The 27,039-nt window shown below is 64.5% G+C and overlaps 1 protein-coding gene across 1 annotated transcript in view; it reads right to left on the bottom strand.

Moving 5' to 3' along the window:
• Window positions 1-411: 411 nt before the first annotated feature.
• Window positions 412-27,039, bottom strand: part of FOXO6 (forkhead box O6) — a gene marked incomplete at its 5' end in the record, with an annotated part of 37,384 nt that continues 10,756 nt past the window's right edge. The window contains one exon of the mRNA XM_082494190.1: window positions 412-1,954. Coding sequence (XP_082350316.1) covers window positions 542-1,954 — 1,413 coding nt within the window. The 3' untranslated portion in view covers window positions 412-541. The remainder of the gene's footprint in view (window positions 1,955-27,039) is intronic.

Raw genomic sequence — 27,039 nt, 5'->3', positions numbered from 1 at the left:
TTAAGGGTGACAAGCCCCTCCTTGCCCTGGGGCAGGGTGCCTGCTCCTGACACTTCTACTCAGAGGACTCATTTTCCACCGTGGCTCAGAGGAAAGGGTCCCTTTCCAGGGAGGGGTGCCTATGCAGGGGGTTCCCACACCACCAGCCGTCACTGCTCTGTCACCAGCCCATGGACAAATCAAACGGGCACCATTGCAGCGGGGCACTGGGACCATCTGGAAAGGCTTTCCCTTCCTGCTTTCTCCCCCTGACCATCCTGGCTCCGGCTGCCTCTCCCGCCCGCCTGCCCGGCATCCTCCGGAGGATGCTCACAGGAGGACCCAGCAGATTGGGCACACGTGTGGGCTGGGGGCTGGGGGCCCTACCCCATCTCAATATTTGACCCTACGGTTTGTGTTTTGTGGTCGACCTCAAGCTCAGACCGATGGCTCTAGCCCATCTTAACAAACAAAGGCAGAAGAGAAAGGAAAAAAAAAAAGTTAGTCTCAATGTTCCCCTCGTGGCTTCTTGGTGGTGAGCCCCCCCTGCCCGGGGCGGGCATCACCCGGGCACCCAGCTCTGGTTCGTGGGCTGCGGACCCCCAGGCAGCGCGGGCACGTTGAGCCCGTTCTGCGGCGGGAGAGCCGAGTCGAAGTTGAAGTCCATCTCATCGCTGTCCATAAAGTCATTCAGGATGATGGACTCCACGTCGCACTCCAGGCTCCCGTTGAACATGTCCAGGTCCAGGTCTGCTGGGAACCTGTCTTGGCCCAACACGGGGGGGTGGACAGCCCCCGGGTAGGGGCCCTGCAGCGAATCCAGCAAGCTCATGTGTGCCCCTTGGTTATTAGCGTAGGAATGCAGATGCCCGTGGTGCGGCATGGCTGTCATGCTGCACGTGTCACTGGGCAAGCTCATAAGGCTGACAGGATTAGCTAAGGCACTGGTGTTGACCGCAGGGTGGTGACCGGCTGGTGACGGGTGGTACAAAGCATTGCTCTTCATGAGAGAGCCCGAGTGGGACGGGTAGGAGGACAAACCCTGCTCCCCGCTCCCGCACAGCAGCGGGTTGTGTCTGTGGCCACGGGCCGGCACCATGGGGCTGGCCTGCGGCAGGGGCAGGTCCCCTGGGACCATGCTCTCCTTGTGCGCATAGGAGATGGAGGAGAGCAGGTCCTGCAGCGAGGCGTTCCTGTAGGAGCTGACGGGCGAGAAGGTGGCTTGCTTGTTCTCCTGGATGGTCTGCATGGGTAGGCGGCGCATGAGGCTCATGGCCGGCTGGCTGTAGATAGTCCCGCAGTAGGTGTTGGTGGCAGCCCCCATGGTGGAGCACTTGGAGTTGAAGGTGAAACTGGAGCTGCGCTGCCGCAGGGCGGCCGGGGGGAGCTGCTGCGAAGGGCTCATGGTGTAGCCGTCCTGCAGGTCCTCCAGCATGCTCTCCCCGAGGCTCTCGTTCAGGCTGATGGTGCCAGTCAGGTCGGTCAGCCGGGGCAGCTCCACAGAGCAGCGGGCGTTGAGGGAAGGAGACATGGTGCTGGAGGGGCTGGGGTACATCAGTGGAGAGGAGGGGGTACCGTCATCCTCCTCCAGCTCATCGGGCTCGTGGTTGGACATGATGGGTGAGAGACGCCCACTCAGCGTGCTGGCCGTGGAGTTGGCCCGCGTCCTGAAGTCCGCCCAGGCGTCATACTCATCGCTGGCGTGGGACGCGGGGCTCTCCGACCACTTGGCTTGCTGGGAGGAAGGGCTGTCCTCCCCGCGCTCCTGCGTCACCTGCAGCTGCTTCTTCTTGCTGGCCTTCCCCTTGATCCGCAGGAACTTGCTGTTGTTGTCCATCGAGACCGCCCGCCGGCGGGGCGTCTTCCCTGTCTTGCCACCCTCGGGGTTCAGCATCCACCAGGAGCTCTTGCCGGTGCCCTCGTTCTGCACGCGGATGAAGCGGGTGTGTAAGGAGAGGTTGTGCCGGATGGAGTTCTGCAGAGACAGCAAGGACAGAGGGTGTGGTCAGCAGCGGCACCAGCACCCCAGGCGGGAGGGGGATGACTGTAAGGCTGGGGCGGTACATGGGACATCATGGGTGACCTGGGCTGCATCCCCTGGGACGGGGGATGCCAGAGGGGTCAGGGCTCAGAGGGCTCAGCTGGTGGGTCTCTCCCACAGCACTGCTGGGCATTTCCCCTCCAGGAGCCCATGGGTCACGGCCCTTTGCTGCATCTATCGGCTGTCTATCGTTAGCGCAATTACCGTCATGACAGAGAGTGTGTCTTTAGCACGTGCCCCAGGCACCGGCACTGGCCCTGCACCAGGCGGGACCAGGTCTCGGGGGACTCTTCTTCCCTGGCTGGAGCCTGGGAAGGGACAAGGCAAGGAGGCAACCAGAGCAGAGTGAGAGTGAGGACCGTGCACAGGGCCAGGTCTTCTCCGTCCCTCCCAGCCCTGGCCACCCACACTCCAAGCGGAGCTTACCAGGATGCTCCCAGCACAGCCGTGCCCACACGCACCTCTGCAGAGATCCCAGCTTGCTCTCCCCACCACCAGACACCCCACCAGCTCCATGGGCAGAGGGACCCCCTTTGCCCACACACCACAGGCTACCAACCCTCTGGAGCTGTCTCCAAACCCACCTTCCCTGCCCGGCATCGTTCTGCAACGTGCTCCCCTCCTCCCTCATTCCCGGGGAGGGAGAAGCACATGTTGCGCAGTGTGCGTCAGCACCACCACGGCCCAAAGCAATGTGTCAGCACCACGTAAGAGAGATCTTGTCCCCAAAATGCTTATCACCCTCTGCCAGCAGGGCCGGGGACCCGGGAGGAGTGGCTGCGCTTCCCGGCGTGCCTGCGGGCTGAGTCCGGTGGCAGGGACGGAAGGCATGCACCCTGCCAAGGTACCAGAGCACAGGGGGCTCACAAACCCAAATACAACCCCCATTGACCAGACAAGGGCTGGTTGGGGACTGCTTTCTTCCCAGACACTCCTGGCTCCCTGCGTCCACGTCCAGCAGCTCAAGGAGGTTTCCTCCTGAGAGCTCCGCTCCGCTCCTCTGGCTCTTGCTGCTGCGGCGCTGAGCAGCTTGCCTGCCGGAGCAGGGATGCCCTCGTGGAAGGCAGGAGGAGGGATGGAGCTTGCACCAGTCCCAACGCGAGCACCCCTAACTGCCAGTGCCCCACGGGGAGACAGGCTAGGGTGACCCTGGGGAGATGCCACTGGCAGATGCCACTGATGACCCTGGTGAGACCCCACCTGGAGTACTGCATCTAGCTCTGGGGTCCCCAACATAAGAAGGACATGGACCTGCTGGAGCATGTCCAGAGGAGAGCCACGAGGATGATCCAAGGGCTGGAGCACCTCTCCTATGAGGAGACGCTGAAAAAGTTGGGGGTGTTCAGCCTGGAGAAGAGAAGGCTCCGGGGAGACCTTAGAGTCCCTTCCAGTCTCTAAAGGGGCTCCAGGAGAGCTGGGGAGGGACTCTTGATCAGGGAGGGGAGTGATGGGACGAGGGGGAATGGTTTAACACTGGAAGAGGGCAGGTTTAGATTAAACATTAGGAAAACATTTTTCACTTTGAGGGTGGTAAGACGCTGGAAGAGGTTGCCCAGAGAGGTTGTTGAGGCCCCATCCCTGAAGGTGTTCAAGGCCAGGCTGGACGCAGCCTTGGGCAACCTGGTCTAGTGGGAGGTGTCCCTGCCTATGGCAGGGGGGTGGAACTGGATGATCTCCAAGGTCCTTTCCAACTCTAAACCATTCTATGATTCTATGCCTTCAAAGGTCTGGCCAAGGGAAGAGCAGGGGTGAGGACATCTGCCTCTTGCTGCTGATCTTCTGCAGCTCACGGGACACCACTCCAGCACAGTTTCCCCAGGCTGCACAGAGGAAGGGCAAGACGCGGAGCCCAGGGGAGAGCATCAGTCCACGGCATAGAGACCCCTCCAGCACTGCCCACGGGCTCGGGGCCGGGCAGGGGCAGCTGAAGGTGGGCAGCAGCTCCTCCTGACCCTGCCCAGCCGCAGGGGGACCGGGAGGGGGGAAGAAACCAAGGTGCCGAGGAGAAAGTTTTGGCGCTGTTGCCAGCGTACAGTGGAATACTAATGAAGAGGCGAGTGAGCTCCAGCCTCATCTATCATATTATGTAATGGCTTACTTCTCTGCACTTCATTTATTTGGAGATTGCTCCCAGGCTGGCTCCTCGCCAGCAGCCACCAAATCCAAGTCTACAGAAATCAATCTCGCGCTGACTGATTAAGCCGTGTTTAGAACTAATTGCTCCTTCGTGTGTGGGGAGAATAAATTACGGGCTTTAATTTCACATCTTTAAAATGCAACTGCAGGTATGGGCTAGCTGTTAACCCCTTCCTGCACGGCCCCGTGCACAGCCGGCGAGGGGACAGGCCATGGCTGGCACAGGTCATGGAACAGGCTGGGACACATGGCGGCGGCTGCCCATGCCGCTGCTCATCACCTTCCGCCAGAGCAAGCCAAGCCCTGGGCCAGCCCGCCTGGCAGAGCTCTCCCTGATCCCCCAAACACCTCTCCCTTTACCCACGGGGTGACCCAAGCTCCCCTCCATGCGACCAAGCTGCCGAGCAAGTGGCAGGGGACAGGGCACGTGGCCACCACCGCATTTGCAGAGCCCGAGCCACCAGCCAGTTCAGCCCCGTGGGGCCACCTTGCACCCACGCACATCACCGCGGGGGGCTGGGGATGCCCCGGCAGGGCTTGCTGGGGTGATGCCCAGCTGCTGCTGAGCCCCCTTATATAGGGGGTCCCTCTCTGCCAGTGCTCAGCCCAGGATGCAGGAGATGCCACGCGGCTGGGACTGCGCTGCCGTGCCCAGCACAGAGAGAGGGGCCGGTGTTTGGAGGGTTCGGGAATGCCATGGCTGGACAGGGGTGACATTCAGCACGGTGCTAACCTCCTCCTCCACTGCTCCCTCCCGCTTGGTGGCTCCAGCGCAGGGCACCCAGTGCCACCCATGGACCCGGGGCCAGGCTGGTGTGGGGCAGGGGACTGGGCTGGTGGGGTCAGGCTGCCGGAGGGAGAGGAGGGGAGGGGAGGCTGCTGCCTCTTCTGCAGCGGAGCTTCATTAAGAGCCAAAAGGCAGCAGCAATTAAGCGCCAGGCGCGGCAAGACCAGCTCTCTCCTCATTAGCACCCCGATGCGCTCGGCTGGCCGTGGCTCAGGGTGCGCGGCGCAGGGCAGGGGGCTGCGCGGGGGCGGGCCGGGAGCTTATTAACACCAGGCAGGCAGGGACCTGCTTCACCCACCACCGCCCCACCAGCCCCCACCGGCCCCCCAGCATCCCACAGCCTCATCCGGGCTGGCAGGGAGCAGCGCATCATTGCGTGGCCCAAAATGTGGGGCTCAGCTCCTGGCCATGCGGTGACGTGCAAGGGGACATCGGGGCTGGCAAAACCTCCCTGGCGGCAGTTGCCCGGCACCAGGGTCTGGCAGATTTTGGCAGGGTCCAGGGGGAGCAGGCAAAGGCTGATGCCAGTCCCAGGGACTCCACGATGCCTCCGACACTGCTCTGCCCCTCTCTGCCCTGCACCACTTCTTGCAGCAACCTGCACCTTTGCAGGGCTGCCCGTGCCCTGTACCCTTGCTGTATCCCCCTCCCCATCCCCATCTGCCCCCGTGTCGCCCCTGCCCTGTTCAACACGCTCAGGCCCCTCACCAAAGCAGAGAGACCCTCACAGCACTGTGGCCCTACGTGGCACCGCAGCCCCGTGGTACCCAAATGGCGCAGGGCGAGGAGCATCGGTCCCCAGCACACATCCAAGGGGTGACATCCACCGTTTCAGGGACCAGCCCTCGCCCCCGTAGCTCTGGAAAGGGGCAGGGGATGCAAAGGCAAGGGCTGGAGGTGGCACCGGGGGCTGCCAGGTGTTGCTGGTGGACCCAAGCCCTGCTCAGCCCTGGTTGGCACCAAGGCAGGATGAGGCTGGAGCCCGTGCCAGCCCCCGGCCACCGCCTGCTGGAGGCTTTGCCAATCTGGAAGACCTCGGTACCATCCCGGTGCCTGTCTGCCAGGGGGCTGGCCCCGCTGCAGGGCCTGGCACAGGGATGAGGAGGGTGGTGGGAGCTGTGGGCACCCACGGAGCCTCCTCACCCCCCCCCCAGGAGCCCTTCTCCACGCAGCCTCATTGTCAGGGGAACAGCCAGTGTGAAATCGGTCTGATTAGCAATTAGTCCCATTGTAAAAGGATTAGCCGGACCCCATTGTTTGGATGAGTGACTTGACTATCAATTTGCATCTGGCAGCGATGCTGCTGCTGCTGCTGCTGCTGCTGCTGCCGCGCTGGGAGCATCCCAGTGTCCTTTGGACCGGGCAGGCGCTGTCTGGCACGGCTGTGCCCAGCACGGTGGCGGGTGGCGGCGGACCCCCGAGATGGGCACCGATGCCAGGCACAAAGGTGCCCTTTGCAGGATCCCAAGCGCCTTGGCGATCCCACTGCCAGCAGCACCCCCGCCGCGTGTCCTGGGGGTCTTTTCTCCAGCCTTGGGGTGCCCACTGGTCTCGGGGTGCAAAGCAGGGGCTGGACACCCCCCTGCATGCCCCGGGGAGAGCACAGGATGGGGGAAACAAGTGCGGTTCAAGTGAGAGCAGGATTGCACAAGCCCTGCTGTGGACCAGAGCTCAGGGGAGCAAATGAGGGGGCCCTGCCACATCCCCTGCACCCACCTGCTGTCCCTGTCACTGTCCCTCGGCTGTCACCCCACCTCACCCCGGGGGGGTTCGGAGCAAAACCCCCAAACCCCAGCCTCCTCCCTGCGCACCCTACCCCTCCCAATGGCAGCAGAGTCTTGCACGCTCCCAGTGAGCCCCAGCCCCGCCGCCAGGGTGTGTCGGGGTCCGTCCATCTGTCCGGGCTGCTGGTCCATCCAGCTAATGAGCCCGTTACCTGGCGGAGATTGGCGCGCTGGTTAACAGGAGGAAGCAGCGACAGGGCCACTAACGAGCGCTCTGCCGGCTGCTCTCTGGCAGCGAGAGGATGGCTCCAGGGGTTAATTGATGCTTATTTACTCCTCACACATAAAAATCGCCAGCGTTGGAGGAAATATTCCGGGGGGCAGAGGCTGCTGACAGCCCCGGTGGTGCCTCATCCCAGAGGATGCTGTGCAGGGGTGGCGGTGGCCTGGGACTGCCACCGGTGACACCCCCAAAGATGTCGTAATCGTCCAAGAAATGGCACTGCCTGTGGGCACCAGCACCTAAGTGAAGGGTGGCCATCACCGTGGCCTCCTGGCACCACCATTCCCTGGGGATGGCCAGCCTTACTCCCCGCCATTGGCGTCACTGTGCCACCCGCTGCCCCAGCGTGGGCCCATCCCCTCCGTCCTGCCCCAAGCGGCTGGTGGCTGTGCGCAGCCCACCAGCCCTGGCACCGAAGCGCCGCATCCTGAGCACGGCCCACGCTTGCCTGGCGCGCAGATGGCAGCTGGCACGCCGCGGCAGCACGCCCCGCACGCCAGAGGGATGCCAAGCGCCCCAGATGCTCGCAGCACCTCCCGCAGCCGGGATGGACAGTCCATGCTGACAGCAGCCAGACCCCAGTTCCATGCCTGATGTAGGGATGAGAACGCCCATCAGCTCCCGAGCACATCACCCCACCCCACAGCAGCCCTCCGTGCATGGGCTCCAGGTGGGGGGAAGCGGCACGGAGGAGAAAGCCGGGGCGAGGGCAGACGGGCGGCTCGAAGTCCAACCTCACGCATGATGCGGTTCCTATGGCTTTGCACCGAGATCCCAAGGATGGGACGCAGCCTGGCACCAGCAGCACACCAGCTTGGGAGGGCTGTGAATCCCCAACAGCCCTCTCTGCTGTGAGCGGCCCCGGTGATCTCCCCGATGCCCCCGGGGATGGGGTGGCACACACCAATTTGCCAGGAGGGAGCAGCCCCCGGAGCAGGGCTCGGGGAGGCAGTCTGGAGCAGCTGCCATGCGTGTGGGATCAACTCTGCTCCGAAACTGCCGCCTGTGCTCTGCACTGCCCCATAGCATCCCCCTGCGCTGCCCCATAGCACTCCCTTCCACCATCCCCTCCTGCCCCCAGGCAGCCATGCAGCTGCCGCACAACCAGCTCCCTGCAACACCCCACAGCACCCCACGCCGTGCCCCGTAGCGTCCCACAGCCCTATCTCTGCGGCACCCTGTAGCATCCTACACCCGCCCCCCCTGCAATGCCCCACAAACACCTCCCCTCAGTCCCTCACTGTCACGGACACCCCACACCCCAGCTGGTGCCCTGGTCCTGTCTGACACCCCCCCTTGGGGGTCGGGGACTGTCCCCCCCCCCCACCAGCATGTCCTTCCCTGGGGCACCGCTGCTAGAGCTAGGCAGGGGGGAGCGCACGGGCTGCCCGGTGCCCCCGGGAAGGGCACGGTGGGGGCAGAGGGAGGGCACCCGCCTCCCCGCCGTGGGGGTCTCGCCGGCGGCTGCCGAGCGGAGGCGAGCGTATTCGGGTCAGTGCGTCGCCTGAGCAGAGCCGGGCTGACATGCTGCTAATTGAACCAAATGCCCATTAGAGGCGTGACGGGCCGTGTCCGTCCCAGACCCTCCGTCGCAGGTGGCTGACACGCAAGGAGCCTGAAGGCTGTTCAGCATGGCCGGGCCAGAGCGTCTCCCGCCTCCTCACGCATCACGGCCGGCACGAAGCCCAGCCAACATCTCATTAGGAACCGCTAATCACCCCCTAGGCGTGCGCTGGAGCGGGGGAGAGGGGCAGCTGGGGCTTACAGGGGACCCCGTGCTGCAGCCCCCCTCCCTGCACAGCCTCTCTCTGTGATGTCCCCCGGGGCAGAGCCTGGCGGGGAGCAGGCGGGGGGGGCCAGTCTTGCCTTGCCCCACAGATCCACGATGCCATGGGGCACAAGGTGGCTCCGGGCAAGCCCCGTGCTCTGGAGTGTAGGAGCAGAGCTGGGAACCCGCACTGTGCGGCCAGGCTGTGCCAGCCCGGAGCAGATGTTTGCCCAGAACATCCCTCTGCCATCCCCCGGGTCCGGGTGATGGCCATGCACAAGAAAAACCTCTCCTAAAAGACAAAGTCCAGGTGGAAACCACCATCGTGACCTCAAACTACGGCCAGGACTCACCAGCCCCATCCCAAGCCCCCAAAGCCAGAGGAGCCTGGCTGGGGCTGCCCAGGCTCTGGGACAGGTTTCAGGACAGAGATGGGTGCTGGATGGGTCTCCAGGGCGAAGGTGGCACCCTACGTGGCCCTATGCCGGTCCTGGCCCACCTTTGCCGTGTCCCCCGTGGCTCACAGTGGGTCTGAGCCCCCCCTGGGAGCAGCCCGGGCTGTACGCCCCGGCACAGCGCTCCCCCTCACCGCCCCTGCGGACTTGGCAGCCGAGTTTGTGTGTCGCAGTTGGCTCGGTGCCTCCCTCCCCCTCCGGACCGCGAGCTCGGCAAGCGATTCCCAAACCCACCGGAGAAGCGACTGACGCAAATCAAACCACACACCACTCCCCAGGCCGCCCCCCCCCTCTATCTCCACCGGCCAGCGCCCCCCCCATGCCCAGCGCTCACTCCGCAGCCCTCAGCGGGGGATGCTCACCAGGGCATCCCCGCTCCGCAGCCCCTATGCACCCCGGCTTGGCGCGGGAACACACCAGAGAGCCCCAAGCGGGTGCCACCCCACGGGTGGGTGCTACCCCACAGGTGGGTGCTTGGTCCAGCCCTTTCTGCACGCTGGGGCTGCGCAGTGGGATGGACCCCCTGTACACCTCCCAGCCAGACCAGAGCTGGTGGAGGACAGGTCGGCCACATCCTTATGCCCAGGCTGGAACCACCCCAGTGGTGGCAGGGGTGCCACCACAGCAGAGGTGGCCGGCGCGGCTGAGCATCCCTCTCCCGGCCCTGGTTACCGCTGCTGCCAAACAGCTGGTTGCTACCAAGTTCTGCAATGGGAGTGTTGCCGTTGCCATGGCAGCCGGTTTATTTTCGCCAGCTGCCATCACTCCATGTCCCCTTCAAAACCAGGAGCATCCTCCCTGCCCCGGCGCGTCCTGCTTTCTCCCCGTCCCCCCTGCTGAGAGCCCCGGGGAGCACCCGCAGCGCCCACCCCCTGTGGGACAGCCGTTCCCCGCTGCCGTTCGCTGCCCAGAGGGGAGAAACACAGCACCAGCACCTTCCCTACTTCCCACTATGGCCAGTGGGGCTCACGCCAGCTCGGCCACCGGGTCCCAGTGAGGTGGCTCAGGGCACAGGTCCCTCCAGCTTAGGGGAAGAGGGGGACAGCATTAGGACTGGCATCAGGTGTTTTCAGTGCTGGGATGATAAATCCAGTTCCCACAGCCTGCTCAAAGACACTCCCTGCTCCGCTTTGCTCCTCCCTTGGCCAAAGCCTCAGGCTTCTCTTGGGCCCCAAAACCCATGGTGACTTTGCTGGTGACACCTCCTCCTCCTCCAGCCATGGCCCTTCCAGGCTGGTTCAGGACAGGGAAGGACAGAAACACCGGTCCCCGGTGTGGCTGGCAGGGAAAAGGTCCCTTCACTCCATGGTGTCTGTCCCAAGCCCTATCCCACCATCACCCTGAGAAGACCATGCTGCCTTCCCAACCAGCACCATCCATCCCCGGAGCTACTGGGCTTTGCCGATGGCACCAGCAGGGCCACGGGGGTAGAGGAGCAGCCCCAGGGGTGATGTGTAATGCAGTAATCCCTCTGCATCCCCGGCAGAACCGCTGTCTCCGTGGATCCCCCCAGCACCGCCTGGCCCACCCCACACGCTCCCCAAAGGGCTCATTAGATCACACCGGGGCAGCTGCGGATAACGAGCGGGCGTGCTCGCCTCCCGGGGCAGCGGGCAGAGAGCGGGCAGAGAGCGGGCAGAGAGCAGGCAGGGCTGGGGAGCTTGGGGACCCTCCTGCGGGAGCCGGGGGGTTTAGGCGGTGGCCTGGCCCCGATACGGTGTCACTGTCCCCGCAGTCCCCCTTGCTAAAGGCACGGGCTGCACTTTTGGGGTGCAGAGCCCGGGGCTGAGCTCAGCGAGGGATGTTTCGGGGGAGCCCAGCCTTTCCCAGCACCCTGCGAGCAGGCAGGAGTTGCGCGGGCGCAGTGATGCCGCAGTGGGGTGCCAGACACTCGCCTGGGCACCGGGTGCCAGCGGGAGGCACCACCCCGGGCAGAGTTGGGCCAGTGCTGCAGCGTGCCCTGATGCCAAGGTGATGGGCTCCACAACACACAACCCCCTGGCTACAGGCTCCCTGCCTGCAGGCTGCGGAGCTGTGCCAGTGCCGGGGCTGGCAGGAGGCAGGGGACAGCCCGGATCTCCTGCCTACCTCCTGCCTGCCCTGCCTGCCTCCAGCCCCACACGCCTCCCGCATCCCTGCCCTGTAATACCATGCCAAAAGAGGGAAGGGGGGGGACTTGGCGGGGTGCTGGGAAGGGGGGTTATGGACAAGACGAGCTGTGGCCGTGTGTCGTACGTCTCCGAGCCGGCTGGCCCTGGCACGGCCGCTTGCTCGCCTGCGGCTGCTGGGCCACCTGCCCTGGCCAGATGGCAAGGGGGACCTCGCGGCGCTGCCGGGCACGGCGCTGCTGAGGGCATCTGTGCCAGACCCTGCTGCTGGTCCTACGCGTGCCCAGCCCCACGGTGTTGCTGAGGACGGGCTGGGGGGGCTGCGGCAGCAGGGGATTGCTGCACACAGAGAGACCATGGGGTCGGGCTCTGCCCCCTTTGCAGCGCCCTACGAGAGCCCCAAGCAGCACCCACCTGCCCCCCCCAGGTCCAGCACAGCGCCCAGCCAGCCCCAGCATCCCAGTTCACAGCACCCCGACACAGCTGGAAACCACATCCTCTCCCGGCTCCCCAGAAAATGACGTGGCACCCAGCCACGTGCTGAGAAATGTCCCCAGCACAGATCCCCTGTGAGGCTGAGCCCACGTACCCCCTTCCCCGAGCGACCCACACAGCTTGGCCGTGTGTGTGTCCCCCCCCCGGCACAAGCCACCACAGAGTCAGGTTCCCCGGGGTGCTGGTGTGATGCGAGGTGCTGGCAGAACCGGGGATGCTCTGCCAGGTGCCTACATCCAGCCGAGAGACATCAAGTCCCTCTGCCTTTGGGGACAAAACACACCCCCTCCCAGCACCCCAGTCCCAGCCTGCCCGGACCCCTCTCCAACACACAGAACCAGGTGAGACGCCATGGAAAGACCCTCTCCACCATCAGCCACTTATCCAGTAATACTCTAATTACACCCCAGAGTTGGCCACCAAAATAGCTGCAGTAAATCACTCGGAGCTGCCATGTAATTTTTGCATGAAATTACAGTATTTTTTCCCCTGGGTTCAATTTCCTCCACACCAAGTTCTCACCGCAGCCAAATAATTAAAGCAGCCGCACTCCCTTTTCCTCGGGTACCGTTTTAACTCCCCGCTGGTTGTTCCCCCCCCGCTGCCCGGTACCGGGGCTGTGGCTGGCTGGGGACACGGTGTGCCCCGGCACCCGCAGGCAGCTCTCCCTGTTACCCGCACTGAGTACACCCAGAACAAATAAGAGCCGCTCTGGATCCGAAGGCAAGGCGGATCAAACCACGATGAGAGACCCCGGGGACACCCAGCACCCACAAGGGATGCAGATGGCACCCCAAGCAGGATGCTGAGCCCCCGTAGGGGGTTCAAACCCCACCAGACAGAGGAGCTGGCTGATCCCGGGAGAGAGAAACAACCCGCCTCCTCTCCATCGCCTGCAGCCCACAGGAGGAAGAGGAGGGAGCAGCGGGGCTCAGCCTGCACCATCCCGCTTTACATGATGCTCGGACACCCATGGGAGACACCCATCTTGTGGGGTGCCACGAAACCCCACCTCTGGGTCACTCGGCCAACCGGGAGAGACGCGGGTCCCAGCCACGCATCACCCGTGCTGTCCTGCCCCAATGCACCGACCACGCGCAGCACCACGCTCACCCGCGCAGCAGCAGAAACCCCAAACCCTGGAGGGTTTTGCATCCAACCCCGTCCTCCCTCCGGTCTGTTCAGTCGAGGCTGCCCTGCTTTTCAGCCCCGTGATTTACATCAGAGCTGGACTGCACCCAAAAAAGCATGGAACGCTGGGCACGGGGCCACGCACCGGGCCACACACGTGTCCCTCCAGGGAGTCGCTGTGCCCCAGGCGCTCCCCGCCTGCCCCAAGGCCCCACACCAGCCCTGGGGACCAGCACCATGGGAGTGCTCGGAGGAGCATCAGGTCCCTCTGTGACCTCCAGCTCCAGCCATGGGTCTTTCAAGGGGCCCCCGTGGAGCAAAGCCAACCCCTCCTGAGACGCTGTGTCCCACCCAGGTCCCCAGCAGGTTTGTGTTGGCTCTTGGAGCGGGGACGGGCATCCCGTGCCCTGCGAACTCCCTGGCCAAGGCAGCAAACCCTGGGCAGATGCATCTCAGGGCAGCCCTTGGAGATGGGGAGGGCTGGTTGCGGCCATGCACGAAAAGGTGCCTTTTTTCTTCCAAAATAGCTGCAGAGATTTCAACCAGCACGTCCGGAGAGCTCAGCTGGCAGAGGCTCGGGAGCCCCGAGGCGGCTGGGGACCAGAAGGGTTGCCAGGAGAGCGGGGGCATCCCTGCCTCCAAATGCTCTTGGCTGAAAGAGGTTTCACGGAAGAGTTCTTTTGCAATAAAAAAAAAATCCCGGTTGTTCAAGAAAACAACTATTTGTATTAGTTTGCAGGTTTTAGGCCCCAAAGGTGGGGCAGGAGAGGGTGTAGTCCTGCAATGCCTTTGGGTGAGAGGAGAAAATGTTTGTCACGGGGATGGGCTGGACGGCGCAGAAATGTTGCAAGAAGCACTATTTAAAAAATGTCTGTGACAATAAAGAGCAGTTTCCAGCCAACGGCAGCGCCGGGTCCCACTGCTCTGGTCAAGCCCATGGCACCCATCCTGGCAGGCTCCTGCGCTATCCCTGCTGTCCCCAGGCTGCTCTCCCTCCTGCAGGACACTGTCCCTCTTGCAGGACACTGCTCTGCACGCCAGCCCACAGCGACTCCAGCCATGGGCCGGCTCCTGCCACCCCTCCTCGTTCAGCCGTGTGAGATGGTGCATCCCCCGGCACCATCCGGGCCGAGTCCAGCCCTGTCACCTCCACCAGTGCCCACTGTCCCCACAACAGCCCCTTCAAGCCAGAGCACCCCCCGCCGGCACGTGCCGCAGCACCAAAACCCTCCCAAACCTGCACAACTCCCTTCTTCCCACTTCCAACTTCTTTTTTTCTGTGTGTGCACAGGACACGGAGGGCACAAAGCCTCATGTCCCCCACCCGGGACATGCAGGAACCGGTCACTGCGGGAAGCAGAGACCCCCGTGGTCACCCGCTGGGCAGGGGCGAACGCAGCATGCTGGGTGCCAGCATCCTCCGGGGATGGGGACAGGGAGGCAGTGGCATGAGATGCTGTCACAGCTGTCGCCATGTCCCTGCAGAGCCGGAAGCACAGTGGGCAACGGCCTCACGCTGATGTCCCTCCTGGCCCAGGCAAGCCCAAAAGCACCAGGTCCTGATCCACGTACCACGTCCCCCCGCCAAGGGAAAGAGAACCGGGAGATGCCGGCACAGCTGAGATGCCACTGAGTGTGGTACCCTCTGCTGCGGGGACCCGAGGGACATCAAGCACCTCCCCTGGAAAGCAGCCCTGTCCCCCAGGTCAGGCGGGCGCTGGTGACAACAGCAGGCGAATTGCTGCCTGCGCGTCCCACGCAGGCAGGGAGGCAGGGCTGCCCGCCCGCACCGTGTGCTCGCACTCACGCACACACACGCGGAGCCCGCGGCGAGACGCGCCAGAACGAGAGCTCCCAGCAGGGCCGTGCCTCTCATGTCACTCCGGCAGCCAAAAAGTCTCTCGGTTTGTGCCCGGGGCTCTGCCGCACAGTCCCCAGCCCCACACAGACACTGTCGGGAGAGACGGCGACACACCGGGGGGATGGGGGGAGGATCAGTCGCAGCCCCCTTGCCCTGAGCATCTCGCATCACATGCTTATGGCATCTTGAAGCCCCCCACCCCCTCCAGCACACGCTCGGAGAACCCAAGTCACGCAAGCAGAGCAAGGTCACCGTAGGGCCCCAGGGATGTTTCTACAGCTCCAGCCCCATCAGCGGCACAGAGGAGGGATGCTGCCCTCACCCACCCAGCCCTGGACCACCTGCGGTCAAGGGAAACTGAGGCACAGAGGGGGCTGCGGCAGAGGGAGTCGCTGGCAGAGCTGCTCCGCCATCATTGCTCCAGGAGACAGCTCTGCCCCCGCTGTGTCCTGGAGCCCCAAGGCCACCACAGCCCTCCCCAGACATCGTGTCCCGTCCCTTCTCACAGCTTGCAGGACCCACGGCGATGCTTGGGGGGGTGATGGCGCCCTATGGGTCTCCCCCAGGGGGATGCTTTTAGGGATCCGGGATCAATGGCACAGAGCGTGGGGCGAGGGGCTCGCAGCTGGGGGTGGCTCGTGGGCAGGAGAGGGTTCTGGAGGAGACGAGGGATGGGGGGTCCATCCCTGCTCTGCCCCACTTAGCCCCGAGGAGCACCCATAGCAGTGCGCCGTGGGGGCAGCCGGGGCGCTTCCTGGGGGCCACCAACCCCCATTTGATGCTGCACAGGAGCCAAAAGCAAACACGCTCTCGGAGGGAAGATGGAAAAAAGCTCCATCTCCGCACAGGAAGGGGGGGAAGAGCCGCCACCAGGGCTGGAGGAGCCTGAGCCCTGCCCGGGCTGTCACCCGCCTGCAGCGAGGTGTCACACACCTCTCCCCGTCACACACGTAGGGGCACAACACGCACCCACCCCCCCACCATATGCACCCCCAGCCACAGCCCACACCTCCCCGCTCACCCCCAATGCACCCCATCCCACAGCCCCCCCATCACCAGCACCCACCCACCCACCCCCCCCCCGTGCCCCACACCCCCCACGCCAGCGCGCACAGGCACGCACCCCGACACGCACGCCGGCTGCGCTGTGACTCAGCTGACCCCACCGGCAGCAGCTTGCTCTGCACCTGCTAAGTAGGGGGGGGCCCCCCCACCCCGTGTCGCCCCCGCAGCTCCTCGCCGCCAGGGTCTCGCCAAGCCCGCGCTTACTCATGGCGCAGGGAGGAGGGGAGGCCTCCCCCACGCACGTCAGCTGCCCCCCTCCATTGCCCCAGTGAGCGTGGGGGGCTTGTGCCCCTCACTGCAGGGCTCGGTGAAACCCTGAGGGGGTGGGAGTCCCCCACACACTGGTGCTCCTCACTTTTGGGGTGCACCACCAGCACCCAGCAGCCTCCAGGCAGCCGCCGGGTCCTTTTCGGGTCACCGGGCTTCCCGCACCGGTACGGATTAGGGGTTGAGCTGCTGGAGAGCAGCTCTGCAGAGAGGGACCGGGGAGTCCTGGGGGACAACAGGATGCCTATGAGCCAGCAATGTGCCCTGGTGGCCAAGAAGGTCAATGGTCTCCCGGGGGGCATTAAAAGGACCATGGCCAGCAGGTCAAGGGAGGTCATCCTCCCCCTCTACTCTGCCTTGGGGAGACCACATCTGGAGCACTGTGTCCAGTTCGGGGCTCCCCGGGTCAAGAAAGACAGGGAACTGCTGCAGAGAGTCCAGAGGTGGCTACGAAGATGCTCAGGAGATGGGAGCATCTCTCTGGTGAGGAAAGGCTGAGAGCCCGGGGGCTGTTCAACCTGGAGAAGAGAAGGCTGAGAGGGGGTCTCATCAATGCTCATCAATATCTAAAGGGCGGGTGGCAAGGGGATGGGGCCAGACTCCTTCCAGTGGTGCCCAGTGACAGGACAAGGGGCAATGGGCACAAACCGGAACACAGGAAATTCCATCTGAACATGAGGAAAAACTTCTCTCCTGTGGGGGCGGCAGAGCACTGGCACAGCTGCCCAGAGAGGGGGGGGAGTCTCCCCCTCTGGAGCCATTCCAAACCCGCCTGGACGTGTCCTGTGCCACTGCTGGAGGTGCCCCTGCCCTGGCAGGGGGTGGCACTGGATGATCTCTGAAGGTCCCTTCCAACCCCTGCCAGTCTGCGATCCTGTGATTCTGTGCACAGCCCTCCCTGCAATTTGTGCCACCGTGGCTGAGTAAGTCACCGGGCAAGCTACGGACTCCTGGTGTCACCCCACACCGACACACTTGCTCGCGCACGTGGGGTTATACCACTGTGCTTTGCACCATGCGGGGCCGGTTGTCAGCACAGCCCCACTGGTGGGTTTGGAAAGGGGGGACCCCCGCCTTGGGACATCCCCCTGCCTCGGGGGCTCGGCAGAATAGCGCTGCTGGAGCCGTCCCCTGCTCGAGGCGATGCACCCAAAGCGGGGGTCACGCAGGAGAGGGGCTGGCTGCCAGCAGGGCCATGCCCCCCCCCCCCAAAAAAAAAACCCAACAGACAGCCCCTGCCCATGCTCACCTCCCCGGCCGCAGCGCACGAGACAGGACACAGCATCCACAGGGAAATCCTGGCGACCACCACACAGCAGGCTCTGATTTCATCCAAATACAATCCTCCCCTCCACCCCAGCCTCGGTGCCTGGCCGGGACCCCGCAGCGCTGAGGACTGCTGCATCAGCAAGGGAATTTCCAGGCTCCTGATCCACTGGTGGAGAAAGCACCTGGGGCTGCCACCGTCCCGAGGAGGCTCCCCACCTCCCAGCGCTTCACCCTGCCGCAGCGGGGGTCAGCAGGGTTTGGGGTCTCTCGGAGACGCGCATGGGGAACAGAGGGATTTGCCACTGGGGATGGGATGGAGCAAAGGTGTTGGGGACGAGCAGCAAAGCTGTTCATAGGCCAGGAAGGGGGGGGCAATGCCAGCTGCCAGGACACTTTCTGCTCAGTGCGTTCACCCCAGGACACGCTCAGGGCATGAAGGGCATCGCCTGGGGAGGAAAACAGCCCCAGGACCAGCACAGAGTGGGGTGCTCTGCACGCCTCACCAGTGCCCTCCTGGAGGTTACCACCTCCTGCCAAGATCAGTTGCTCGAAGGTGACCAGGAAAGGGAATTAACAGTTGTCCTGGATGCTCTCCAACCTCCATTGGCTTTTCTCCCCTTGGGAACGTCGGCTCCCCACGAGCTCAGCCATAGTCCCCAGCCCTTTGTGCAGGGATGGAGTGGGACACAGGGTGGGCACCGTGTCCCCAAGCCATGCCTCTCCTCCCACCCCCACGCTGCCCATTCACTGCGCTCCCCAACACCAGGCAGACCCTCAAGGCACCTTCAGGGAGCAGACCACGAACTGGGCTCTGCGCGTGACCGGCCGCTTGCCTTATCTTCCCATCCTTGGGTCTGGAAACAACCCTGGGACCTGCTAGCCTGTCCCCACCGCTCGGCCACAGCCACCCAAGGCCACCGCACAGGCACGGCCCTTCCACCGGTGCTCTGCTTTTGGGTGGTCAACAGCTGGGGACAGCAGAAGGCGGTGGGTGGGCTGAGGTCCTCCTCTACCTGCCAGAGCCGGCTCCGGGATGCTGGGTTACCCGGGAAACGGCGGATGACATCGCAGGGGAGGCAGGGAAACTCTGCCCGAGGTGTTCGGGATGCCATCGCCGTTGCCAGGGAAACGGCTGGCGACATCCCGCAGGTAAGGGAGGGTGGCCAAGTTGGGGGGGGGGGGGCAGCAATGTACCCCAGCTCCGTCTGTCTGCTCCTCCTGCAAGGGGGTCCCTGCCTCGTGCCGGACGGGAATGTGCCCTGAGGGCGGGCAATGGGGTGGGCCCCCACCTTGCCACCCCCCACCCCGGGCCACTGGCAGGGTGACTTTCCCCTTTGGGGACATTGTTACCTGCCTGGGGCTGCTCTGCTGGGCTGGTGGCAGCAGGGAGAGAGGAGCCGCTGTGCCCTGGCCCCCTGCGAGCGCTTTGCTGCCTGTCCCCCCCTCTCCCGCCCCCCGCTGCCCGGTGGCTCTGTCCCCCCACAGCGGTGCCCGGGGACGCACTCCCCCGCCTGCAGCTCCCCAGCATCAGCCCATCCTTCGGGGGGGGGGGGGGGGGGGGGGGGCTGCCAGGGGGCCGGCAGCCATCCCAGCGCGGGCAGGGGGAGCAGCCCCCCCCAGCAGCACTCTCGGGTTGCCTTTGGATTAATCGCAGTCTCTGCTTTTCCCCCCAAAGGCTCAGAAGCACCAAGGGATGCCCCAAGATTTCCTCCGATGCCCCAAACTTCCCCGGTTTTAAATCTCAGCTGTTTGCTCCCACCGGGGATGCACCGTCACCCCAAGCAGGGGGTGTACCCCCCCCCCTCCCTCCTTCTCCCAGCCCTATTTGATCACACATGGTGGCAGGAAAGCCGCAGCCCATCACGGTGGTCTCTGGGCTGCGCTTCCACACACACTGGCTGTCGGTGATGGGCAGGCAGTGAGCTGCAGGGATGCTTCCAAACCCGGAATAAAACCAGCAGGACCCGAGGTAGCAAGTCAGTGGAGCCACAACAGGAGCTGCTTGGAGGGGTGGTGGGGGGGTAAATGCACCGTGCGGCCTCTGCTCCCCCCAGCACGGCTCCGAAAATGAATTCGGCACCGCACACAGCCCAAGCAGGAGGCAGCCGCAGCCGGGGAGGCAGCGGGGGTTCCCTGGAGGATGCTGCAAAGCAACAGGAACACAACAATCCCCCTCCTGCCCGTCTCAGAGGAGCTCAGCCACTCGAGGTGTAGCAGTTTTACCTGTAATGGTAAAAATTACATCAGCCGGAGCCTTTTGGAGCAGCCGCTCCCGGTGCCGCTCGAGGGAGGATCCACCTCAGCGCTGCCACAGCCCCGGGGGGCCACTCGGACCCCGAGCGATGGGCGCTGCGAGGGGACCGGGTCCCCTCCAGCCAGCAGAACCGGGAAGCGGGTGGAGATGCTCCGGGTGAGGCCATGCAGCATCCTCAGGGCTGGTTTTTAGTGCTTATGAGTCTCTCCGGAGCAAGAGATCCTGAAAACCCGCCCTGCCCGCAAACCGGCAGCGATGCCATGGGCTGCCCGGCTCAGGCGCTCGTGGTGCCCGGACCCTCCTTGGGTCCACGCTGCCAGAGGGGTCTTCTTTCAGTTTGAGGAATCTGCCACTCGCAAATAAAGCCACCAAAAAAAGGTGTTCAAATGGAGGGGTGGGGGTGGGGGGGTGTCACAAAATATCAAAAAAAAAAGAGGCAGGAGGAACCGGTGCCCCAGGAACAGATCAGCCCTGGACTGCAGAGAGACAAAGCCCTGCGCCTGAACCGCAGGGGCTGGAACCCCAACCTGGTCGTTAATTTTAGGTTTTTCCTGGGGGAGTGAAGGGATGGGGACAGAGCAGAGCTGGGGTGGAGTGCCGGGACGGGGGACGGGGGATGCTGGGGCACAGGGAGGAGGCATGGAAGCGATGGGGAGCAGGAAGGCAGCTGCTCCCGAATCCCGTCACCGGGAAGCTCATCCTGAGGGCTCCAAGCAGCTGGGGTAGCTCCTAATTGGGGGTGACACCTCCAGCAGCTCCATGGGGTCGCTGGGCTATGGGCATCTGCCAGTGGTGCCAGCCTGGCTACAACCCCGCGCCCGGCGTGCCAGCTCTCCCAGCAGATTTGGTGGGTTTGAGGGGGTAGGAGGGGGGGGTGAGAACGGGACACCCCCAGCCCGGTGACGTCCCGGCTGTTTCCCAGGGGACCTGGCAGCCCTTCAGACGGCCGCCTTCCCCGCGGGGGCCCCCACCCCGGCTCCCACGCGCTGCCGGCCTCCCGGCTTCGTGACACTGAGCTTTAATTGAATTAGACGCTGCTGCCTGGGCAGCGCAGCCTGCAAACCATCCTCGAATTCCTGGGCACGGCGCCCGCTCGCTGTCTGCAAGCCGGCTCCCGTCCCCCCATCCCACCCCCCACCCCCCCCACCACAACCCCATCGCCTCCTCCCCCTGCACTGACCCAGAACGGAGGAGCCCCCGATACCCCCCCCTCATCAGCAAGCGAGTGGGAGAGGGGGGTCCGGCCGGTCTCAGCAGGGCTCATTACACAAATGAGCCCCCCACACCTCTCCCCGCCGGGGTCAGCTGCGCGGCAGCAGCCGGCGAGCCAGCCCGTCCCCACGCCAGCTTCCTCCGCTACAGAATGTACCGAGGGCCCCGGCAGCCCCAGCCAGGGACACGATGTGCTCCCCGCTCCAGGCCCTGTTTTTCCTGGCCGGGCTCCTGCTCCGCTGGCGGCTCCGCGCTGTCACTCAATGCAGCTTTTGTTCGCTCCCCGCTCGCCTCCCTTCACACCTCCATCCCACCCCTTCGGCCCCTCCGCGCGCCCTCCGGACCCGGCCATGACCGTCCTTGGCCATGACTGTCCCCTGGCCTCTCCCACAGCTCCATCGCCGCCTTGATGGCTTTTTCCTTCCCCGCGAGCACGGCCGGGGCTGTTGGCAGCGGCAGAGGCGATGCCATCCTGCTGGCAGGGCAGCCCAGCATCTCCGAAACCGCAGGCAGCATCGGGTCCCCGCCAGAGCACCAGCTCCCAACCACCGCCGCCCCGGAGGGAGGAGGATGCTGTGCCCCTTCTCCTGCCCACGGCCTCATCCTGCTCCGTGCACGGACTTGCAGCTCGCGGTTAACGGGTCCACCCATAACTCGCCCCTGTGTGTTACGTGGGGCGCAGGGTACACTGCGAACATCTCCCCCTCGCAGAGCTCAGCACCGTTCCAGCCCCATCGCTCCCCACGCTGATGCTGTCCCAGCTGGACAGCACTGTTCCCCTCCTGGGACACCTGGGGCCACCCAGGGGCACTCGTCTCCGCTGCCACAGGGGTGAAACCCATCCGCAACGGGGATCTGGGGAGGGTAGGACACAGAGCTGCCCACGCAGGAGAGCTGAGCGCATCCTTCAAGTCCTGACGCCACTGGAAAACGTGTATCTGAAGCCCAGTACAGCAGTTCGTTGCAGCTTCCCAGTCTTTAAACATTTCCTATAGTAAAAGCAAAGTAATCTCTAGGATCCAAAACGGCCGATATGTCGTTTAACCCCGCGGGAGTTGGCTCCTCGCTGCCCAGCGTCGTCGGTTTTCCTGCCTTCCCCTTTCAGCCAATTTGCTATCTTGGCCGGTTGACCCAAATTTGCTTTTCCTTTGTGGAAAAAACCTCCCCACCAGCAAATATTGCCCAACCGACTTGAAACCCAGCTCCCCGCGCCCCAAACCTTCACTGGCCCTAACAGCCATCCCCACGCCCACTGGCTTGGCCAGCACGGGGATCCCAGTGCTGCGCACGCTGGGAATGAGTACAAATATCCATTGGGATAAACCCCAAATGCTCAGGCGCAGCTGGGCAAGAGGCCGGTCCTCCTGCCCCACAAACCCAGGCTGTGGGGCTGGAGAGGGTGACGATGAATCGTAACCATGTCCCCAAGAGCATCCCTACAGCCACGTGTGCCACCGCTGCCTCCCCGGCCCCCGCAGGGTGCACCCCGCTCCTGGGGCTTGGCGGGGGGACAGAAGGGACACACTCGCCTAAGCAGAGCCACTCCAGGCTCTCATCACCCCCAAAATCACCGGCGGGTCCGGCTGCCGAGCATCCTCACGCCAAGCCGTGCGTGTGGCCCTGCACTGGGGCAGTCGCCCACGGGGCTGCGAGCCCCCAGCCCTGCAATCCTGGGGACCCCCCAGCGATGCAAACCCTCCCCGTGACAGCCCCTCCGCTCCCCCCCCTGACACCCCTCCGGGCATCACAGCAATCACCCACCGCCGCTCCCTCCATCCCTTCCACCCTCTCCCAGCCTGGGAACACCCAAACCCGCTCCCACCTCCCGGCACCCCATGGATTAAGCCTGGTGGCATCGCTCCTGTGTCCCAAAAGCCCTTCTTTTTTTTTCTTTCTTTTTTTCTTTTGCCACCCCCCTCTTTTCTTTCCCCTCCCTGGCAGGGGGAGGGGGGGGGGGGGGTCTTTCCTGCATCCGTCTGGCAGCTAAGCCCCTGTCGCCACGGGGGCATTAGCACCAGAGCTGCACGGAGCTCCCCGGGGAGAAGTAAGTGGATCAAAGGGTTTTAGCAGCAGACGGCTCCCAGACAGATCTGGATCGTCTTCAAGGCGGCCACTTGCGGCTACAAATGCACTTTCTGCCTGCAGCTCCCCAGCCAAAAAGTTTCACACCGGCTTTCTTGCGTTTAACCCCTCGCTGCTCTCGGCCCCGCAGCCAGACTCCGGCTGCATGGGGTTCCCCCCTCCCCCCCCTCCTCCCTCCCTCTAATCCAGAGCAAATCCAGCCCTGAGGGAATGGCTGGAGGGATCGGGGTGCTGTGTGCTTGTGCGGAGACATCCCCCTAAAAGCCGGGCTGTCCTGAAGCCAGGCAGCGAAACACCCCGCCTGCCGGTCCGGCCCACCCCAGCATCCTTGGCACCGTGACAAGGGGGAAACCGAGGCACGCAGCATGGGGGAGGATGAGGATGCTCACCGGGGGCACGCACACCAACCCGCTCCTCAATCCCCTGCCCGCGCCGCCCCTCCAACCCCTGGCGGCGGGTGACCCCCTCTCTGTTCCACCCCACTGCGCCCCCCCCCCCTTTCCCCAATTCCCGGCACCCCCAAAGCCCCAGCCGGCGCTTGCCAGGCAGCGTGGCCAGGAGCGGGGCAGGGAGAGGCTTTGTTGGAGTAACGCTGCTATGAATTATTCAGAGCGCGACGATAATTATAGGAGCCCCCTGGTTCTGCTCACTCTCCGCGGGCAAGAGCAGGATTCGTGCCGCGGAGAGGGCTGTGGGGCAGGGAGAGGGGTCCTGGGGACCAAGGCCATCGCCAGCCCCATCTCCCTAGGGCTGTGCCACCATGGGGGTGCCCCAGTGAAGCAGGAGGGGACCCCAGGCATCCTGCCCCCCCCACACTGAGGACCCCCCTGCCCCAGAGCCCTGCAGCTGGGTGCCTTGCTGGTTAAACTGGGAGCTTTGGGGAGCCAGGCCGGCCCCACTGCCAGCACTGCCCACCCTGCCTCTGTCTCCCCTTGCTGCCCCATGGCAGCTGAAGCGCCCCACACATCCCCCACATTGCACAGTCCCGTACCCCGAATCTCCCGGCACTGCACCCTGGTCCTGCCCCAGCACGGTACCCCGCATCTCCCCTTCTCACTCCCTAAACCCCAGCAGTGGGGTCACCCTCCCCCCGAGCCCCGCATGGGCACAGAGAGGTGTCCCTGTCCCCCTGGGGACAGGCAGAACCGGCACAGAGGTACCTTCCAGGACCCCACTGCGCAACCCGGGGGTAACCCCCTGTCCCCCCCCACACCAGGCCCCCACCTCAAAACCCCACAGCCACCAACGCGAGCCCAAAGCGGGGCCACCACTGCCATAAACCCCGCAGCCTCGCAGCCGGCTCGGGGGCCTGGCAGGCAGCGATCCCATACAGCCACTCCTTGGCTGGAGCGCTCAGGCTCCGGGATGGAGGAAAAACAATTGGGGTCAGCCAAAAATTACGCATGGATGGTGAGCGAATCCTACTGCCGGGATCTCAGCGCTGCCTGGCCATGAACGGGGCGCAGGGAACCTCGGCCAGAAGGTCCCGGTGCATGGGAGGACACCTAAGGATACGCCGCGTGGAAGCCGGGAATGCTGTGCAGGTACTGGCGGCCCCGCCGGAGCTGTGCCCGGTGCCCCCCGCCAGCACGGGGCAACGGGGGGGCACACATGTGCCCCACAGCGCTGGCCCGGTGGTAGCGGGGAGGTGGTTGGACCACCTCTGAGCGAGCATCTTCCCGGCACCACGTGCAAGGAGGGGCACGTCCCGCAGTCCGGAGGGCTCTGAGGCAGCACCCCCTCGTCCCATCCCCGGGGCGAGCCAGACCCCACGGCACGGCCGGGTTAGCCCCCCTCAGCCCCGCGTCTGGCGCACCCGTCGGGCACGTTCTCGTTACGCTGAGGGCTGTCGTTTCCCTGCGCGCGTTTGCCACAGCGTTGTCAGCGGTGGAAAAAAAAAGCTATTTTGCCGGTTTGGCAGCACAGGGTGGGAAAGAGGGGTGAGGGGGAGCGCTCTCCTAACGCCCATCACACCCGCATGGGCCGGAGGTGGGATGTGCTGGGGAACCCATCACAGCAGAAGATGGTCCCCGAGGGACGGCACTGCACCCCCAGACCCACGGGGGTGCACAGCCCAACTGCTCGCGCTGGCGTGCCATGGGGTGTGAGGGGAAAAGGGGTGTCCCCTCCAGCCGATGCGCTTTGCAGTGATATCCCGTAACCCACAGAGGGGACGGGGAGGCAGAGCCGAGCACGACGGGGCTCACGGGCATCACCACCCGTATTCAGCGACGCGGGAAAACGGAGCTTCCCAGTGCCCTGGGTGCACTGGGCTAACTGGGAATCCCCCCAAAGGGCAGGCGGCAGCGCCCACGCTGTGACTCCAAGGTGCGGACCTCACCGAGGACACGATGCGTGGGGCAGGGGGCAGAGGGCCAGCAGCCAAGTGTGAAGGCAACCTCCTGCCCGCACCCCCCCTGCCTGCACCTCCTGCCAGCCCCAGCAGCTCCCAGTTAGCAGGGGGGGGCAGGGTGGGGGGTATGAGCTGCAGGTATGGGGTGGGCTGGGTGGGGGTAGGAGGGCAGTGGGGTGCAGGTATGGGGTGTCCAGCAAGTACAGGTGGGTTTCTGGGTGTGCGGGTTCAGAGTACAGCGTGCACGGGGCGGGGGGGGCGTTCAAGGTACAGGGTGCCTGGGGGGTGGGGAGGTGTACAGGTTTGAAATAAGCAATGTCTGGGCGGGGGGCTGGGCAGGTGGGGTGAGGGGTTTGGGGGTGCGGGGTCTGGGGGTGCGGGGTTTGGGATGCAGGGCGTGGGGTGCAGGACGCAGAGTTTGGGGAGCACAACGAAGGGAGAAGGTTCTGGGGCGCAGACTGCAAGGTTTGGGGAGCAGAGCGCAGGGTGCAGGTTTTGGGGTATGGGATGCAGGTTTTGGGGTGCAGATTGCAGGGTTTGGGGAGTAGAGTGCAGGGTGCTGGTTTCGGGGTGCAGATTGCAGGGTTTGGGGATCAGAGCGCAGGGTGCAGGTTTTGGGGTGTGGGATGAAGGTTTTGGGGGTGTGGAATGCAGGTTTTGGGGTGTGGGATGCAGGCTTTGGGGAGCAGAGTGCAGGATGCAGGTTTTGGGGTGCAGATTGCAGGGTTTGGGGAACAGAGTGCAGGGTGCTGGTTTCGGGGTGCAGAGGGGTGGCCCGACACGGTGCAGTGCCGCAGGGAGGTTCCTGCCGACGCGGGACCCTGTGTGCCATGGGCCGACATTCCTGCTGCTCCCACCGACACTGGGCAGCCGCCCCACACCCCAACAGCCGCCCCACACCCCGACCTCCCCGCTCAGCCTCGGGGCTCCTCAGGGCCGCAGCTGACCAAGCCTGTCCCAGCCGTGCCCGGGCAGGCTGTGCTCCCCTTGCCAACCATGCCGGCTGCGTGCCAAGCCTGGCACGGCTCCCCGCCACCGCTGCGCCCGTCCCAGCGCCGTGCGCGGAGCCCAGGCACGTCTCCAGCTGCCTGGCATCACCCCCACACACACCACCACCCCCCCAGCCCCTGCCCCATTCCCACCCGCCTGCTGCCTCTGCTCTACCCACGGGGCACGTGCGCATCCCCAGTGCCCGAAAGCAAAGGCACTGCTTTCACAGCTGTGAGGATGCGGTGCCGGAGCTGGCACGGCGTTGGGTGGGCGATGGCCGGTCCCCATCCGCGGGCAGAGGCATCACTCAGCCTCTGCACTGAAGGACATGGCCGGGAGGACATCCAGCATCCTCCAGTCCGCCGCTCGGTACCCACAGCCCTGGCGACACGCTGCGAAAGGCATCAGCCGGGGGCTGCCATCGTGCTTCTCATATCTGCCCTAAAAAAACGGCGGGAAGCGGAGCAGCCCCGCGGTCCCCATCGCCCCTCGCCGCGGGCAGCCAAGCCCTCCACCTTCCCCCGCGCATGGCTGAGCGCGGGCGAGTCGTGCTCCGCCGCCATGCACGCGCGTTCACCGCCCAGCGTCCCGCAAGAAATCGAACCGACGGGACCTGCAATTAATACCTGTGATAGAATAGAGCTGATTATTATAATTGGCACAATAATTGCGTCACACCTAGGGAAGGGTGTAAGCAGAAAGCCCTGCAAAAGAGACTCTTTGTCTTTGCTTTTTTGTTTTCTCTCCAGCTCACAGGTAATAGCCAGGAATGGGCAAAC

This window comes from Vanellus vanellus (genome assembly GCF_965231255.1).
Source record: "Vanellus vanellus genome assembly, chromosome: 22".
NCBI lineage: Eukaryota > Metazoa > Chordata > Aves > Charadriiformes > Charadriidae > Vanellus > Vanellus vanellus.
This window is presented reverse-complemented; position numbering and strand designations above follow the sequence as displayed.